This window comes from Leopardus geoffroyi, chromosome E3 (genome assembly GCF_018350155.1).
Source record: "Leopardus geoffroyi isolate Oge1 chromosome E3, O.geoffroyi_Oge1_pat1.0, whole genome shotgun sequence".
Classification (NCBI taxonomy): Eukaryota; Metazoa; Chordata; class Mammalia; order Carnivora; family Felidae; genus Leopardus; species Leopardus geoffroyi.
Genome location: NC_059340.1, coordinates 32,058,439 through 32,077,372, shown reverse-complemented (window position 1 = coordinate 32,077,372; position 18,934 = coordinate 32,058,439). Strand labels below are relative to the sequence as shown.

Here is an 18,934-nt window from a genome sequence, read left to right as displayed (position 1 = left end):
TGTTCCCGCAGCACCCCCAGGGTCTGAAATGTTGCTAGCACACAAAAGACACTCCATACATATTAGATGAACAGATAATTAGGTTTCTTTATTCGCAGGGACGTGCTATTCCCTAATCACTTTGAATGGACTTGGTGTTCCTCAAGTCTTTGTCAGTAACACATTGATAAACTATCTGCTGAGAGTTTATTTTAGATCTGGCTAATTTCGTGTGTTATGCCTGTATTTTTTAAAAATGATAAAAGTCGCACAAATATGTGTCCATTATAGTTAAAGGAGAAGCAGGGGCACCTGGGAGACTCGGTTAAGGGTCAGACTTTGGCTCAGGTAGTGATCTCGCGGTCTGTGGGTTCGAGCCCCGCATCAGGTTCTCTGCCGACCGCTCAGCCTGGAGCCCGCTTTGGATTCTGTGTCTCCCCCTCTCTCTGCCCCTCCCCTGCTCACACTGTCTCTTTCTCTCAAAAATAAATAAACCTTAAAAAACGATTTTTTTTTAAAAGTTTAAAAAAAGAAAAGAAAAACTAGAAGCAAAAGTCTCAAGTTGAAAATAAACTGTGGTAAAATATCCACGAGGGTTGCCTGGCTGGCTCAGTCATTAAAGCATGTGACTCTTCATCCTGGGGTTGTAAGTTCGAGCCCCCAAGTGGAGCCATGCAGTGTTTGTCTTTTTCTGCCTGGGTTATTTCCCTTAGTGTGATGTCCTCAAGCGCGTCCACGTTGTAGTGTGTCAGCACGTCCCTCCTTTTTAAGGCGAAAGAATATTCCACCGTATGGATAGACCGCATTTTGCTTCGCTACTTGTCTGTCGATGGACACTTGGGTTGTTGCCACATTCTGACCATCGTGAATGAATCTTTGGCTATTGCTGTGCACGGTGGCGAATGTCTGTTGGAGTCCCTGTTTTGAAAACGGGACTGCTGAGTCCTGTAGTAATTGTGAGTTCAATGGTTGGAGGAACCGCTATACCGTTTTCCACAGCAGTGGCGCCATTTTACATTCCCACCGACGGTGCCCAAGGATTCCCATATCTCCACATCTTCATCAACATTTGTTGCTTTTTTTGAAACAATTTTTTAACGTTTATTTTTGAGACAGATAGGGAGAGAATGTGAGTGGGGGAGGGGCAGAGAGAGAGGGAGACACAGAATCCGAAGCGGGCTCCAGGCTCTGAGCTGTCAGCCCTGAGCCCGACGCGGGGCTCGAACTCACTGCAAGATGGCGACCTGAGCAGAAGTTGGACGCTTAACCCACGGAGCCACTCAGCCGTCCCGTTGTTGTTGTTTTTACACTCACCATCCTTACGAGTGTGAGGTGGTATCTCATTGTGGTTGTGATTTGTTTTTCTCTAATGATTACTGGTGTTGAGCATCTTTTCACGTGTTTGTTGTTCATTTGCATATCTTCTTAGGAAAAAGGTCTCTTCAAGTCCTGATTTCTTTTCTTTTCTTTTTTTTTTTCTTGAGAGAGAGAGAGAGAGGGTGAGCATTGCAGGGAGGGGCAGAGGGAGAAAGACAGCCTCAAGCAGGCCCCACACCCAGGGAGGAACCTGACGTAGGGCTTGATCTCATGACCGTGAGATCATGACCTGAGCGAAAATCAAGAGTGGGACGCTTCACCGAGTCACCCAGGCACCCTGAGTCCTGATTCCAAGGATCCACCCTCCCCACCTTCCTTTTGTGTCAGGGTATCTAGCTCTGTACCACCTTTTACATAGTTGCATAGTACTCCGTCGCAGAGCCGTTCTACATTTGATTAAACCAATTTCTCGCGGTAGGGCTTTTTCATGATTTCAGATAATACAGTGGTAGCGTTCTTGTTATTTGATGATGGTTCCTGAAAACGCATTTGGTTTTTGTCTCCACGTGCCCGTGGTCTTTCAGCCTTGCAGCGTTAGATACAGCAGCGACACCAAAGACCCAGCTGGGAAATGATGTTCAAATGAAAAAGGCTTTGTCACCACGCGCTGGCTCTCACTCTTCTTCTGTCAGCATGGTGGCTACGTTGTTCTGTTGCGTCACCGGCCATGAACGGAGTTCTAGGAAGACAGCTTAAAAAAATAGCAATCCAGAGCCCCGGACTCGGAGACGTTTGGATCCATCACGTATCAGCCGTGTGACCATGGACAAGTCATTGAATCTCTCTGTGCCTCAGGGTCATGTTTAAAGAGGCATAAAGGGGCGCCTGGGTGGTTCAGTCATTTGAACATCTTGCTGTTGATTTTGGGTCAGGTCATGATCCCAGAGTCATGGGATTGAGCCCCATGGTGATGCTTAAAATTCTCTCTCTCTCTCTCTCTCTCTTCCTCTGCCCCTCCCCTGCTTGCGTGCACACACACACACATACACACACACTCTCTCTCTCTCTCTCTCTAAAAAATAAAAATAGGGGCGCCTGGGTAGTTCAGTCGGTTAAACATCTGACTTCAGCTCTAGTCACGATCTCACGGTTCCTGAGTTCGAGCCTGGCATCAGGCTCTGTGCTGACAGGTCTGAGCCTGCTTCAGATTTCGCATCTCCCTCTCTCTCTCTCTGCCCCTCCCCCGCTCATGCACGTGCTCTCTCTCAAAAGTAAATTAACATTTTGGGGCGCCTGGGTGGCTCAGTCGGTGTCCGACTTCAGCCCAGGTTCACAAGTTCAAGCCCACATCAGGCTCTGTGCTGACAGCTCGGAGCCTAGAGCCTACTTCAGATTCTGTGTCTCCCTCTCTCTCTGCCCCTCCCCGTCTCACACTCTGTCTCTCTCTCTCTCTCTCTCAAAAATAAATAAACATTAAAAAAGGAAATAAACACAGAAAAAAAATTACAATAAATAGATAAAATATTTCAAACATTAAATAAAGAGGCATAAAAATAATAGCCTCCCTGCAAATGGCAAAATGAATGTAAAAATGCTCAGCATGCGGTGAGAATGTAAGACCAGCCCCTGGGTGAACATTCACTCGTATTCTGGTTGCCACCGTTACCGTCACTGTGGTCGCCTTCAGGATCTTCCGGGTGGAAATTTGCAGTAGAACATCTGAGAACGAAGCAGAAAATGACAAGTGCTACGTCCGCAGTGAGAACATCTGTTTCAGTCCCTTAATGCGATTTTGGGTTCTAGCCTCCCTGGGTGAGGGACCGTTGAATGTTTCTTTTCACCATAATCAGGGCTCTCAGTTCTTGTAAAGGAGGTACCTTATCAACTCAGTCTTTACGTGGGTTAAAGACGGATAGCTGGGCTCTTACACGGAATTTACACGCTAGTGCGTTCACAGAACAGGTGCTCGGGAAGCACCTGTCGACGACTGCCCAGGGATCTCGCCATTGGGTGGTTCCCTAGTCCCCATTTCATGATTGCTTTTCTTCTTCTCTGTGTGGGGTGACTTCCGCCTTCTTTGGAAGTACCCCACTATGATTCTGAAAGGATGGCCCTAGGTGGCATATTCGTACTAGTTTCTTTCTTCCACCTACTTGCCACCAATGACTGGACGAAGGTGGGCCCGTGGCTCAGAAACCGTCATGTTTCTAGGGAAGAATCCTCCCTTGCTTTGGCTAGCTTCTGGTGACAGAGGGCAACTCTTGCTGTCCCTTGGCTCATAGAGCGCCCCCCTGCCCCACTGCCGCCTTGAGTCTCTGCCTCTGCCTTCCCATGGCCTTCTCCCTGTGTGACTGTGTTCAAATTTCCTTTTTTTTTTAAATTAAAAAAAATTTTCAATGTTTTTATTTATTTTTGAGACAGAGAGAGACAGAGCATAAGCAGAGAAGGGGCAGAGAGAGAGGGAGACACAGAATCTGAAGCAGGCTCCAGGCTCCGAGCTGTCAGCACAGAGCCCGATGCGGGGATTGAAGTCACAGACTGTGAGATCATGACCTGAGCCAAAGTCCGATGCAAAGTTCCCAGCCACTTGCCTTGTTTTCCCAGAGGACTGGCGGTGGTCCCAGCGGTTCGCCTGGCGGGCACATGAAAACCAACCGTTCCCCCTGGTGGGATTGCGGGATAGATGCCAGTTATTCCTGCTTTTCTGTCTGGATGAGTCCTGGGCTGTGACTATAGCTCTGTGTGTGTGTGTGTGTGTGTGTGTGTGTGTGTGTGTGTGTTCTGTCACTGAGTGGGCTTTGAGGTGTGGGGAGGGTACAGGGCGCCCGGATATTTGGCTAAACATTACTCTGTGTCTGTGGGAGTGTTTCTTTCTGGAGGAGATAAACATTGGGGGGGGGGAAAGCTTTTTTTATTTGTTTATTTATTATTTATTTATTTATTTTTAATGGTTTATTCATTTTTGAGAGAGAGAGAGAGAGACAGAGAGAGCATGAGCAGGGGAGGGGCAGAGAGAAAGGGATACTGAGAATCCGAAGCAGGCTCCAGGCTCGGAGCTGTCAGCACAGAGCCCGACGTGGGGCTCGAACCCACAAACCGCAAGATCATGACCTGAGCCGAAGTTGGATGCTTAAGGAACTGAGCCACCCGGGCACGCCAAGGAGGTAAACGTTTGAACAGGAAGACCGAGGACATTGCACTGCCCTCCCCAGTGTGGGCGGGTTCTTCCACTCAGTGGGGGGACTGAGTAAAACAAAAAGGAGAGGTAAGGGAGACGATTTTCCATTTTCGAGCTGGGTCGTCTGTCCTTCCTGCTTTCAGACCTGGACTCACACTGGAAATTCTGCCATCAGCTCTCTTGAGTCTCCGGTTCGTCACCTGCAGACACTGGGGCTTCTCAGCCCCCAGAACCGCGTGAGCCAATTCCTTGTAGAAAGTGTCTGTTCTCCGGAGAGCCCTGACGCACGCAACCACTTTCCCGTAATTGAAAAATTCCCCTCTTTTCGGCGGTCACAATCCACAGAGAAATCTTCCCAATGAAATGAGTCTGTGGCTGGTTTAATTTGGGGGGTGGAGCTCATTCATCCATCCCTTTGTTTAGCAGATGTGTACGGACTAATACAGTCCCTTATGTTGCGCACTTCTTGCCGGTGAGATGCCCAGAGAACACACGCGACTCGGGAGCCCCCAGAGCTGTGTGGCTTGGCAACCCTGTGCCTGTTATGTTAGGTCCTGGCTGTGTGCTGGGCTCTGGGGACATGTCTGACTGAACCGATCCGAGCTCACCTGGAAAGCCAACCAGGTCCCCAGCTTCAGATGCCTCTGGCCTAAACATAAGGAAAATTAATAGTCTTGATCACAAACTGGGGCGCCTGGGTGGCCGAGTCGGCTAAGCCTGTGACTTTGGCTCAGGTCACGATCTCACGGTTCATGATTTGGAGCCCCGCATCTGGCTCTGTGCTGACAGCTCAGAGCCTGGAGCCTGCTTCGGATTCTGTGTCTCCCTCTCTCTCTGCCCCTCCCCCACTCTGCTCTGTCTTGCTCAGAAATAAATGAACGTTAAAAATCCATTTAAAAAAATAGTCTTAATCACAAACTGAAGTCTTACACTTTGGGGAGTCTGTAGGGAAACCTTCTGCTGGGCCTCTTATCACCGCCCCCACCCCCACCCCCCAGTCTGGGTTGGATGCCCCTCTCTTTGTTCCGGCTGCATTTTCTACTTCCCTGATCACAGCCCTTATCTTCCTGCTTGAATGTGTAAGCACAGAGGCCAGTTACCAGAACCCAGGGGAACTCGAGACGTAGGAGAACGCGGCCTGGCAAGAGCTGTGGCATCTGCTGGAGGAATATCCCCAGCAGGCTGTGTCTGAATAAGAGGGAGACGGGGGTATTAATACCCCAGGCTCTTTTCCCCAGGGCTGTCACGCCGGGATCTCCTACTGGCCGACCCCAACTCTAAGCAAGAGGGCAAGGATCAACTAGTGTTGATGTAGATCCTACTCATCAGCCCCCTGGGACAGAAAGCTGGGCAGAGGAGGTAGAGAGTAGATCTGGAGAGGTAAATGGAATGATTGTCCTCTGCAATAAGGCAGAACTTTCTAACTCTCCAAAAGATGGAGTGAGCCACCGGATGGGAGTGCATGGTGTTTATAGACATCCTAGTGGGGTCAGCCGCCACCCACCCGGAAGACAGGAATACGTGACCACTCAAGTCCTTTACCAAGGACTTCAAAAGAGTAAATGCTTTTGTGATACCTCCAGCCCCCAGCTGTCCTTCTCCTTTATCCTTAGATGAGACAGCAGTGATAGTAATGGCAATGGTAGTCACATAATAATAATAATAGTACTAACAACCATCACCACTGGCAACGTGGCTGCTGTCATGTAATTAACACGTAATGGGGTAATGGGCGCGAGGTTGGGGGGGGAGCAGTGCTAAGCCATTTGCCGGTTTCACCTTTATTTCTTCCTCATAACGATGCTACCAGGTAGCTGCTTTTACTGATTCCATTTTGTAGATGAGTAAATGAAGCTCAGAAAGGGTTTCAGTAACTTTCTGGAGGTCACACTAGTAACTCGCAGAGCTGGGATTTGCATCCAGGCCCCTGCGATGGATTGGTATAGTCTGGAAGCCTGGAACCGGGAGAGTTTTGCAGTGAAGAGTCAGGAGGAGGTAGGGAGTTGCTCTGAAAAGAACAGAATCCCCAGGAGGAAGCCTCTCCAAGAGTGGGACCCAGTTTGCTGGAGTCTCTCCCCGCGTACAGATGCATGGGCTTTGCTGACTTCCAGATCAGCTGAGGTCATCAGTTTCAGTTCTTCCTGATGGTTCACCAGTCTCCGTGGGCTTTGCAGTCTCTGGCCGAATCTTCCGGCAGCTAAATACACAGACAGAGCTCCCCCTCCAGCTGGGGAAAGGAGAGCTCTACATACTAAGGTTGGGGTTCTGCCTGGAACCAGAGTCTCACGGGAAGAGAACACTGGTGACAGCCAAGATCCGTCACTCTTCCTCTTTGCTGGCTTCCAGACTTGGTTTCTGCTCGTCTGTGTATCTTGGCATATTGAATGGGAATGATGCCCTCCAGGGTCCTCCCACACCGATCAGCAAACTCTTGGTGCCTGTGGCCCATGGCAGAGCTTGGAGTCTTGTTTTTTAGAGAGGGAGATACTGGCTCTGGGACCACATGATTCACAGTGGGGAAGCATCCTTTACGGTGAGTGTCCATAAAATGGGGATCATAACAGAACCACAAGAGAACTGCATAAGGCAGGTAATAAGGGCTAAACAGTACCACCTAAGAAGGGCATCTAGCACGGTGCTTAGTACATAGTAGTCACTCAGTAAGCAATGAATGAAAATGCCTCCCCTTATAATTCCTGAAGGGACACTACTTTGTTATTTTGACTTCTCTGTATGACATTCTTCATGTTTTAAAAATGTTAAATGTTTATTTATTTTTGAAAGAGAGAGACAGAGAGAGAGAGCGCAGAGGAGGGACAGAGGGAGAGGGAGACGCAGATTCTGAAGCCGGCTCTGGGTTCTCAGCTGTCAGCACAGAGCCTAATGTGGGGCTTGAACTCATGGAGTGCGAGATCATCATCTGAACCGAAGTTGGATGCTTAACTGACTGAGCCACCCAGGCCCCCTGCTGTATGATATTCTCGATTGAATGATATCAAATGCTTTCTCTACATGAATTGTGTTAATCGTATGATTTACTCTGCTTAGCCTGGTAAAATGATGTATTAACAATGATAGGTTTTCTTAGTTTGAGCTCTCCTTGCATTCCTGTGATAAACCCTACTTTTTATTTATTTATTTTTCTTTATTTTTTTAAATTTTTATTTTTTTAAAGTTTATTTATTTTTGAGGGGCGCCTGGGTGGCGCAGTCGGTTAAGCGTCCGACTTCAGCCAGGTCACGATCTCGCGGTCCGTGAGTTCGAGCCCCGCGTCAGGCTCTGGGCTGATGGCTCAGAGCCTGGAGCCTGTTTCCGATTCTGTGTCTCCCTCTCTCTCTGCCCCTCCCCCGTTCATGCTCTGTCTCTCTCTGTCCCAAAAATAAATAAACCTTGAAAAAAAAAAATAAATAAAGTTTATTTATTTTTGAGACAGAGAGAAACAGAGCCTGAATGGGGGAGGGTCAGAGAGAAGGAGACACAGAATCTAAACAGGCTCCAGGCTCCGAGCTGTCAGCACAGAGCCTGATGCGGGCTCAAACTCACGGACCCCGAGATCATGACCTGAGCCGAAGTCAGCCGCTTAACCGACTGAGCCACCCAGGCGCCCCTAAACCCAACTTTTTATTTAAAAAAAAAAATTTTTTTTTCAACGTTTATTTATTTATTTTTGGGACAGAGAGAGACAAAGCATGAACGGGGGAGGGGCAGAGAGAGAGGGAGACACAGAATTGGAAACAGGCTCCAGGCTCTGAGCCGTCAGCCCAGAGCCTGACGCGGGGCTCGAACTCACGGACCGCGAGATCCTGACCTGGCTGAAGTCGGACGATTAACCGACTGTGCCACCCAGGCGCCCCTAAACCCAACTTTTTTTAAAAAAGTTTATTTATTTATTTTGAGAGAGACAGGGCACATGCATGCATGAGTGAGTGAATGGGAGAGGGGCAGAGAGAGTAGAGAGAATCCCAAGCAGGCTCTGAGCCATCAGAGCAGAGCCCAGGGCGGGGCTCAAACTCACGACCATGAGATCATGACCTGAGCTGAAATTAAGAGTCGGGTGCTTAACCAACTGAGCCACCAGGCGCCCCATGGCTTTTTTCACTTATTATAAAGTCTAAATAATATTCCACTGTATAGATATATCCCACATTTTCTAAATCAAGAGGAAGTAGAAAGCCTGAACAGATCAGTAACAAATAGGGAGATTGGTCAGTAATCAAAAACCTCTTAACAAAGAAAAGCCCAGGACGAGATGATTTCATGGCTGAATTCTACCAAACATTCCAAGAACTAACACAAATCCTTCTTAAACTCTTCCTAAAGTAGGCAAGGGAACACCCCCAAACTCATTTTATGAGGCCACCATCACCTGATACCAAAACCAAAGAGATTGCAAGAAAAAAAAAACTCGAGGTCAGTATTCCTGATGATCACAGGTGCAAAAGCCTCAATATGATCCTGGCAACCTGCATTTATATTTTATTTTTTAAAACCAGACCATCTATTATCTGTGACTAATTGTTGAAATCCTTAAGAAGAACTGATGCTGCAACAGCTGCCCTCTTGGGTTTAGGCGTTGTTCCTTCACAGAATCCACGCCTGACTCCACGGTACACAATTTTTACTTGCCTGGTTCGACTGGTCCTGGTGGTTTTTCGTCTTTTAGCCTTGGCACTCTTCTGCTCGGCAGAATAGTCACATTTGCCACAGGTTGATTTCTTTCTTTTCGCTTTTTTAATGTTTATTTATTTGTTTTTGAGGGAGAGCGAGAGAGATAGCACGTGCGTGCATGTGTGCAAGTGGGGGAGGGGCAGAGAGAAAGAGAGAGAGGGAGACAGAGAATCCTAAGCAGGCTCCAGACCCTGAGCTGTCAGCACAGAGCCCAACGTGGGGCTTGAACCTATGAACCACGAGATCATGACCTGAGCCGAAGTCGGACACTTAACCGACTGAGCCACCTAGGCGCCCCTGGCACAGGTTGACTTCTGAAGGTGGTGGGCCTTAGGGCGGTGGCACAACACGTGTGTCTTATTGCAGTGCTTTCCAAATGATGATGTCCCCTTCATCATCTTGTTTCCGCAGCCAAGACCAAGGAGGTAAACTGCATTTAGCAGTACATTAAGAGGACAATGTACCATGGCCAAGTGGGATTTATCCCTGGAATGCAAGGATAGTTTGACACTAGGTAGGATTTAGACATCTACATTCATAAGTGAAATGGGCATCTAATTTTCATTAAAAAATTGATCTCTGGTTTTAGACTCAGGACCACACCAGTTTCATGTTATCTGGGAAGCTTTCTCTTCCTTTCTCTCTCTCTCTCTCTCTGTCTCAAATTGTTTCTTGGCAGTTTGGTAAAATCCACTTAGAAAACCAAGAAACAGACCCCTAACTCTAAGGACACACTGATGGTTACCAGAGGGGAAGGGTGAACTAGGGGACAGGGATTAAGGAGGACATTTGCTTTCATGAGCACCAGTTGATGTATGTCGGTGTTGAATCCCTGTATTGGACACCTGAAACTAATATTACACTGTATGTTAACTACCTGGAATTTAAATAAAAACTTAAAAGAAAAAAAGCACCGACATGGAATTTTTGGGGCAATGGAGGTCTTGGTGACTCTCCAGCTTTCCTAATACTCATTCATTTATTTTAGCGCTCTATCTTGTTTTCATGTCTATTTCTACAACGTCATCTATTTCCCAAGTCATTGATGGTAACGGTTGAATAGGAGTTCATCTAGTCCATCTACGTGTATGTAACTTAGACACCAGGTGGAGGCCCTCCTGCCACAGAAAGTGTAGGTGAAACAGGAAACCGTCTTTCCATCATACTTAACAAAATGCAAGTAGCAGAAAATCCAACTCAACCTGGCTTCAACCACACGAAGGACTTATCGGTTCCTGTCACTGAAGAAGTCTGGAGATTGGATGGACTTTGAGTTGGAGCTGCGTGTCGGGTTTTGTGCCGAGAGCTCGGAGCCCGGAGCCCGCTTCGGATTCTGGGTCTCCCTCTCTCTGCCCCTCCCCGCTCATACTCGGCCTCTCTCTCTCTCAAAATAAATAAACACTTAAAAATAGTGTAAACAGAAATTTACCATATGATCCATCAATTTCCTAGGTATCCATAACTGAGAGAAAGGAAAACCTATGTCCACGTAAGGACTTACACAGAAACATCCATAGCAGCGTTATTCACAATAGTCAAACGTAGAAACAACACAAATACCCAGGAAGTAATAAATGGATAAACAAAGTATGAGCTATCCATGAAATGTTGAACAACAAAAAGGAATAAGTCACTCGTACATGCTACAACATGGGTGAGGCTTGGGAACATGCTAAGAAAAGAAGCTAGTCATAAAAGACCGTGTATTATATGATTCCATCCCTATGAAATGTCCAGAAAACGCAAATCCATTAGGATGGAAAGGAGATGAGTGGGCACCTGGCTGGCTCAGTTGGTAGAGCATGTGATTCTTGATCTCATGAGTTGTGAGTTCAACACCCATGTTGGGTGTGGAGCCTAGTAGAAGGAGAGAAAGAAAGAAAGAAAGAAAGAAAGAAAGAAAGAAAGAAAGAAAGAAAGAAAGAAAGAAAGAGAAAGAAAGAAAAAGGAAAGGAGATTAGTCATTGCTTGGGGCCTAAAGTAAAAATGGGAAAGACGGGGAGGCTGGGTGGCTCAGTCAGTTAAGCACCAGACTCTCCCTTTCAGCTCGGATCATGATCTCCCAGTTTTGTGAGTTCGAGCCCCGACTTGGGCTCTCCACTGACAGCTCAGAGGCTGGAGCCCTCTTGGGATTCTGTGTGTGTGTGTCTCTCTCTGTCTGTCCCTCCCTGACTCATCCTCTGTCTCTCTCTCCCTCAAAATAAAAAAAAAACATTTTTTTTTTAGTTAAAAAAAAGAAAAGAATAAAGATGACAATAAATGACCATGAGGGATCTTACTGGGGTGATGAAACTATCCTAACACTCTATTGTATTGATAGTTGCACAACTAAATAAATTTTTAAAAAATCACTGAGTTGTACGCTTCAAGCGGTTTATTGTATGTTAAAGGGGGAGAAATGAGGAAGTGTTTGTTTCAGAAGCTCCCCCTGTGACTCACCGGCCCAAGCTATGGCTCGGGGAATGGCGTGTCCCGACTGGTCTGGGTCCCGGTCCTGGCAAGGGAAAGCCCATCCCTGGGATCGGGGCTGTGGTCAGCCGCTGTAGCACACAGACTATGGACAGGGGTCACTGTCACTACCTAAACTAAAACAGGGTACACGAGGAACGTGGCAATGGAAGATTGGTGGGTCACCAGCAAGGTATCGACGACACCCAGACTGGCTGCTGAACACCGCGGCTCTGTCCCTGCATTGTCCCATCCGTTACCCACATTCGGTCTCCAGGCTCTGCCCAGGACAGAAAAGGGAGGCACGGGTCATGAGAAGAACTGCTTCTTGAAAATGTGGAGCCTCGGTTAGGGTCACTGACCATTCTGGGGAGTGTGGGTTGGAGTGGTTTCCCGGGATGCAGGAATGAAGGTACCAACATTGAGGAAGTCCCAGGCAAAATGGGAGGGGCTGGTCACCCAATGACCTCACCAAGTAGATAGATAGAAGCATGCCTTTTTTTTTTTTTTTTTTAATAAAGTAACTATGGTTCTTTTTATTTTTCAAGTTTATTTATTTTGAGAGAGAGAGAGAGAGAGAGAGAGAGAGAGAGAATCCCTAGCAGGATCCTCATTGTCAGTACAGAGCTCAGTGCCATGAACCACGAGACCATGACTTGAGCCGAGTTCGAGAGTTGGACACTTAGCCCAACTGAACCACTCAGGCGCCCCAGAAATACAGAAGCAGTCCTAGTGGATTGGTGAATCCTGGCGTCAGGCTGCTAACAGCACAGAAAGACAACTGGTCATTGCGTGCCTCTCGTGAAAGTGTATTCAACACCTCTTTTGAAATTTTCTGTTTATTTATTTGCATAATCTCCACACCCAACATGGGGCTCAAACTCATGACCCCAAGATCAAGGGTCACATGGTCTACCTACTGAGCCAGCCAGGTGCCCTGACAAATGCCATAGTTCTTCAACAAATAAGTTGGAAAGGGGAAAAAAACAGAGGCAGAAGGGAACCTATACAGGCACTTAATATCAACTAAATGCAATGCACGGGTCTCGTTTGGATCCTGATTTTAACAAATTAGGCAGAAAAATTTGAAATTGAAATTTGAACCTTAACAGGATATTTGGATATGAACAGGATATTAAGAAATTGTTGGGGGCACCCGGGTGGTTCAGTCGGTTAAGCGTCCGACTTCGGCTCAGGTCACGATCTCACTGCTTGTGAGTTCGAGCCCCGCGTCGGGCTCTGTGCTGGTTTCAGTCCTGCTACGGGAGAGGCGCGTTGGCCTCATCTTCTTTCAGAGTAATGGGTTCTTGCACCTGACCACCCTCAGTTCACGTAGGCCACCAGACGTGTTTTCTTTGGCTGCACTGTGTTTAATACTCTCAGATTAATTGCCAGCATTTAACATGGGGCACATGCGGCTAAAAATCCAGATTCCCAGCATCTTCTGAGAAACAGGAGCTCTGGCAGCGTTGAAGCCACATTCCTGGACCGCGGTGACGGGGAGCAGACAGGGGTGTGATCTGTCTGGTTCTCCGTGCTCCCCACTGCTCCCCACTGCCTCCCATTTAGCCCTAGGCCTGTGCTGTTTTCCTAATGCTCCTCCTGCTTTATTCGTTTCTATTGCCTCCTTCCTAAGGATTGACACCCCCCACCCCAACCTCTGTCACCCCTCCCACGGCTTTGGCCCTGGGCTGGAGAACACGGGGTCTCTGTACATTTTTCCTAGGTGGCATTTCAGCGGCCGGCTGGAACAGACTTTGCACAGTACACACATCTGGATCTGTGTGTATCTCAGCCTTTTCTGTTCCGCCCACACCGTGGCCCCGAGATACGCCGGGCTAGCTTTGCCTACAGAATTCGCTTCTCCGTGGTGCCTTGCCTTTAAGAACTTGCCCCATTTTACAGATGGAGAAGCTCCAGGGGACACAAACACGGGGATGTGTCCAAAGAAGAAACGCACTGGAAGCCTAGCGTGGTGTCCGAGCGGTTGCGGGCGTAGAGGGGTGTCCTCCGTGCAACGGAACATATTCAGCCACAAAAAGGAACCAAGTTCTGATACGTGTCACAACGCGGATGGTCCTGGAAACGTTTTGCGAAGTGAAATAAACCAGTTACGAAAGGGCACATTTCATACGACTCGTGCGAGGTGCGTAGAAGAGGCAAACTCAGAGAGACAGAAAGTCAAATAGAGGTTACCAGAGGCCGGGAGGGGTGGAGGATGGCATGAGTACAGAGCTTCTGTTCGAGGGGATGAAAAATTTTGGAAATACGGATGATGGTTGCCTAATACTGTGAATGTAAGTAGTGCCACTGAACCGTTCCCTTAAAAAGGCTTAAAATGGGGGCGCCTGGGTGGCGCAGTCGGTTAAGCGTCCGACTTCAGCCAGGTCACGATCTCGCGGTCCGTGAGTTCGAGCCCCGCGTCAGGCTCTGGGCTGATGGCTCAGAGCCTGGAGCTTGTTTCTGATTCTGTGTCTCCCTCTCTCTCTGCCCCTCCCCCGTTCATGCTCTGTCTCTCTCTGTCCCCAAAATAAATAAACGTTGAAAAAAAAAAAAAAAAGGCTTAAAATGGCACATTTGATTACTTATTTACGTTTTAAGCTTATTTATTTGGGGAGAGAGAGCGAGAGAGAGGGAGAGAGAGTATCCCCAGTAGGCTTCACGCTCAGCGTGGAGCCCGACACGGGGCTCGATCCCACAAACCGTGAGATCACGCGTGGCCTGAGTTGAAATCAAGAGTTGGAGGCTTAACCGACTGAGCCGCCCAGGCGCCCCAAGGAAGTAAAATTTAAAAAAAAGTTCTGTTGTCATCTAAGACACCAGGGAGAGGGCGGGTGACCCTTCCCTTCCAACTCTTGATATGTAATAACTCGTGCTCGTTCCTCACACGTTGGCTCACCTGTGGCTCCCTCTCCCTGGCACTCCCTGTCACATTCATGGCGCTCAGTGGCGTCGCACAGTGTCAGCCTTTAGGGTGATGATCGATTCATGTGTCTTCTGTAAGCATCGCGCATCACGTGAGCAAAAATCGTCCACGATGAGGAGGAAGGAGAGGGAGGAAGGGGAAGTGGGTACCATGTACATTTTCTATTGCTGCTGTAACAAATCACTCCAAATTTACTGGCTTTAAACAACCAAATTTGGGGCACCCGGGTGGCTCAGTCAGTTAAGCATCGGACTCCTGATATCGGCTCAGGTCATGATCTCACAGCTCGTGAGTTCAAGCTCCGCCTAGGGCTCTGTGGCTGACAGCACGGAGCCTGCTTGGGATTCTTTCTCTCCCTCTCTCTGCCCGCCCCGCCTTGTGTGTGCTTGCACCCTGTCTCTCAAAATAAATAAATGAACTTTAACAAGAGAGCTTTTTACTAAAAACAAATCAACAAAAAAACAGACAAATTTCTTCTCTTACAACTCGGTAGGTCAGGAATCTAAAACGGGTCACCAGGGGGCGCCTGGGTGGCGCAGTCGGTTAAGCGTCCGACTTCAGCCAGGTCACGATCTCGCGGTCCGGGAGTTCGAGCCCCACGTCGGGCTCTGTGCTGATGGCTCAGAGCCTGGAGCCTGCTTCTGATTCTGTGTCTCCCTCTCTCTCTGCCCCTCCCCCGTTCATGCTCTGTCTCTCTCTGTCCCAAAAATAAATAAACGTTGAAAAAAAAAAATTTAAAAATAAAACGGGTCACCAGGGCTATGTTCTTTCTAAAGGGTCCGGGGAAGAATCCATTAGCCTTCTTTAGCTTCCGAAGGCTGCCCAAATGCCTTGATCCCGCATCATTCCAACATCTGCTATGGTTGCCACCTCTCCCCCCACTCGCGTCCCCCCGACCCCCTCTGATGAGGACCCCTGGGATTGCGTTGGGGCCATCTGGATAACGCATGGCAAGCTCCCCACCTCAAGATTCTCAGCCGCATCTGCAAACTCATCTGCAAAGTCCCTCCTGCTGCGTAAGGTGAATATACCCGGGTTCTGGCGGATTAGGGTGCGGTTGTCTCTGGAGGGTTCTTCTGCAACCTACCGCTCCCTGTGCCCAAATTTCGGTTTATAACCATTTACGCAGAAGGTTCCAAGATAAAGAAATAATCTCTTCTGCCTTCCAGTGGCTTCTAATCCTGCTGGGGAGACGGAATATTTCTGTGTCACAGAGAGAGTCCGCAAAGCCCCAGGCAGTGCGGTCAGTGCTGCCGTGGCTGGTGGTGGGTACGCTGAGGGGATTAAGGTCAATGCAGGGACCCGTTCTTTCTCTCGGTATCTCCTCTGCTCTGAGCTGCAGCTACAGCCCTGTACGCTGTGCTCCCCACCCCAAGCTGGGGCCCACCTCCCGGGAACCGCGGGTCTCGTGACCGCTGTCCCCTGGCGGTATGTGACACAGCCTCCCTTCCTTCTCATAGGAAGAGAAAGACTAGAAGCTGGGCAAGACTTGGCTTTGGGAAAGGCGGGATGGCATCTCCTAACTAGGTCCTCGGAGTCCTTGGCTTTCTACTTGCATTGATTGCAATGGTCTGAATGTTCGCGTCCCTCCCCAAATCCCCGTGGTGAAATCCTGATCCCCAAACGGGACGGTAATAGGCGGTGGGGTTTTTGGGAGGTCCTTAAGCCTTGAGGGTGAGTCCTTGGGAATGGGATGAGCCCTTTGCAACGAGAGGCTTCACAGAGCGCCCTTCTTCCGCCACGGGAGAAGATACAAGAAGTCTGCAATCCAGAGAAGGGCCCTCACCTGAACACCTCCCACCCTGCTCTCAGACTTCCAGCTTCCAGAGCCGTGAGCGACAGATTCCTGCTGTTTATAAGATGCCTGGTCTGTGGTATTTCGTTAGAGCAGCCCACACGGACCGAGACACTGAGGCTTTGTTCGTTTGGACTCCGGGGACAAGGTTCTCAGTGTTCCGCTGATGTAGAGTCCGGAAGGTAAGTTGATGGTAAAACGGGGTGTGGTAAGGGTGAGGGCCTGTCCTCCTCCTCTCGCTTCGCAGAGCCCTGGAGAAATTGTATCCCTTAGGAACGGGGCAGGACGTGGGGCGCCTGGGTGGTTCAGTCGGTTGAGTGACTCTTGATTTCGGCTCAGGTCGTGATCTCACGCTTGTGAGTCTGAGCCCCGAATTGGGCTCTGCGCTGGCAGTCGGAGGAGGCTGCTTGGGATTCTCTCTCTCCCTCTCGCTACCCCTCCCCTGCTTGTGCTCATGAGCTCTCCTTCTCTCAAAATAAATAAATCATCTTCAAAAAAAAAAAAGAGGGACACCTGGGTGGCTCAGTGGGTTGAGCGTTTGACTCGGCCCAGGTCCTGATCTCACCGTTCGTGAGTTCCAGTCCTCCATCGGGCTGATTGCCGTCAGCACAGAGCCCGCTTTAGCTCCCCTGTTCCCCTCTCTGTCTCAAAAAGAAATAAAACCTTAAAAAAAAAAGCTAGAAAAAAAATTTAGAAAAAAAGAAGGAAAGAAAACAGGGCACGACAGTCCAAAGTACGGGAAATCAGCTATTACATTATACACTGTGTGAGCGGCTCCGTGAAAGCAAGAACATTGCCGATCCAGATAGTAAAACCCGCTGCCAACAGCAATAAAGACAGGCTGTGAGCAATTTAATTGAATTATCTGGAAGGGAGACCGCCCACCGTGCGTCCAGTTTCCAGGTAACTGACTCTGGGTCTGGCCCGTGGCCGGAATGCGCTGGGCCGTTCATGGGTGGGTAGTTACTTTTGCAACCGGTATCTGTCCTGGGGCCTGGTTCACGCAACTCCACTTGCCCAGACTAAAAATTGGGACGTGTGTGACTCAGTAAGGATTACTCGATGCATGTCAGCTGCGTGACAGATATGGCAGCCCTAAAACGTATTTACACATTGAATCTTTCCTTTAAAAATAGCTTCATCAAGGGGGCGCCTGGGTGGCTCTGTCAGTTAAGAGTCTGACTTTGGCTCGGGTCATGATCTCGCGGTTCGTGAGTTCGAACCCCATGTCGGGCTCTGTGCTGACAGCTCGGAGCCTGAAGCCTGCTTCAGATTCTGTGTCCCACCCCCCCACCTCCGCTCCTCCCCCACTCAAGCTCTGTCTCTCGAAAAATAAATAAATGTTAATAAATAAATAAATAAATAAATAAATAAATAAAAATAGCTTTATTGACAGGTGCCTGGGTGGCTCAGTCGGCTGAACGTCTAACTTCCACGTAGGTCATGATCTCACAGTTTGTGAGTTCAAGCTGCGGGTTGGGCTCTCTGCTTTCAGCCCAGAGTTCGAGTCGTATCCTCAGTCCCTATCTCTCTACCCATCCCGTGCTTTGCACTCTCTCTGTCTTAAAAACTAAACGTTAAAAACAAAACAAAACAAAAACTTTCTTGAGGGCTGCCTAGCTGGCTCAGTTGGAGCATGTGACTCTTGATCTCGGGGTTGTGGGTTTGAGCCCCATGTTGCATGTAGAGATTCCTTAGCAATAAAATCTTAAAAAAGGAAAAATAAAAATAGCTTGATTGAGGTAAAGTTCATGCAGCCTACAATTCACCCATTTAAAGTAAATTCTTTAAAAAAATTTTTTTAACGTTTATTTATTTTTGAGAGACAGAAAGAGACAGAGCACTAGCAGGGGAGGGGCAGACAGAGAGGGAGACCCAGAATCCGAAGCAGGCTCCAGGCTCCCACCTGTCAGCACAGAGCCCTACACGGGGCTCCGACTCCTGAACCATGAGATCACGACTTGAGGCAAAGTTGCATGTTTAACTGAATGAGTCACCCAGGTGCCCCCACCTGTTTAAAGTAAAGAATTCAATTTTGGGGGCGTATTCAGAATTGAGCCACCATTACCTCGATCAATTTTAGAACATTTTCTTAATCCCCTAAAAGAACTCCAAACTTCTTAGCAGTCACTCGTCATTTCGTTTTTGTACCCACTCCCCCGGCCCTGCCAATAACTAATTTATTTTCTGTCACCATGGGTTTCCAGTTCTGGACCCTTCATATACATGGAATCATATAATATGTGGTCTTGAATAATGTTCCTTTGTATGGATATACCACATTCTGTAGATCCACGCATCGGTTGATGAACGTTTGCGTTCTTTCCACTTTTTGGCTACGCGCAGAGAGTAATGTGGGTGTAGAGAGTAAAGTTGCTATGAATATTTATGGGCAAGGTTTTGCATGAATGAATATTTTCAGTGCTCTTGGGGCCACACCTACTCGTAGAATTGCTAGGTCATATGGTGACTCTGGGTTGAACTTTGTGAAGAACTGTTTTCGTCTTTCAAAGCCGCTGTACCATTGAGCACTCTTACCAGCAGTGTATGAAGCTTTAATTTCTCCATATCCTCCCCAACACTTGCCATTGTCCATTTTCTGGTTGTGGTGAGGGTTATTTGA

General features: G+C 48.3%; 2 protein-coding genes across 2 annotated transcripts in view; one reads left to right on the top strand and one right to left on the bottom strand.

Annotated features, from left to right (window-relative positions):
* Positions 1 to 8,953: 8,953 nt before the first annotated feature.
* On the bottom strand, positions 8,954 to 9,540 carry LOC123589480 (60S ribosomal protein L37-like). Its single transcript, XM_045461610.1, has 2 exons — positions 9,455 to 9,540; positions 8,954 to 9,193 (listed from the first exon to the last, which is right to left on the bottom strand). The coding sequence occupies exons 1-2, from the start codon at positions 9,538 to 9,540 to the stop codon at positions 8,986 to 8,988; spliced, it is 294 nt and encodes a 97-aa protein (XP_045317566.1). The 3' UTR covers positions 8,954 to 8,985.
* Positions 9,541 to 17,081: 7,541 nt separating this feature from the next.
* TNFRSF17 (TNF receptor superfamily member 17) overlaps positions 17,082 to 18,934 on the top strand; it is a 33,070-nt gene continuing 31,217 nt past the window's right edge. Inside the window, exon 1 of the mRNA XM_045460747.1 lies at positions 17,082 to 17,214. The gene's annotated coding sequence lies outside the window, so the exon portion shown is untranslated. The remainder of the gene's footprint in view (positions 17,215 to 18,934) is intronic.

Coding starts and splice junctions, on each gene's coding strand:
- LOC123589480 (XM_045461610.1), bottom strand. CDS start 9,540: ATGATGAAGGGGACATCATCATTTGGAAAGCACTGCAATAAGACACAC. Junction 9,194..9,454: donor AAGGCCCACCACCTTCAGAA/GTCAACCTGTGC, acceptor AAAAGCGAAAAG/AAAGAAATCAACCTGTGGCA.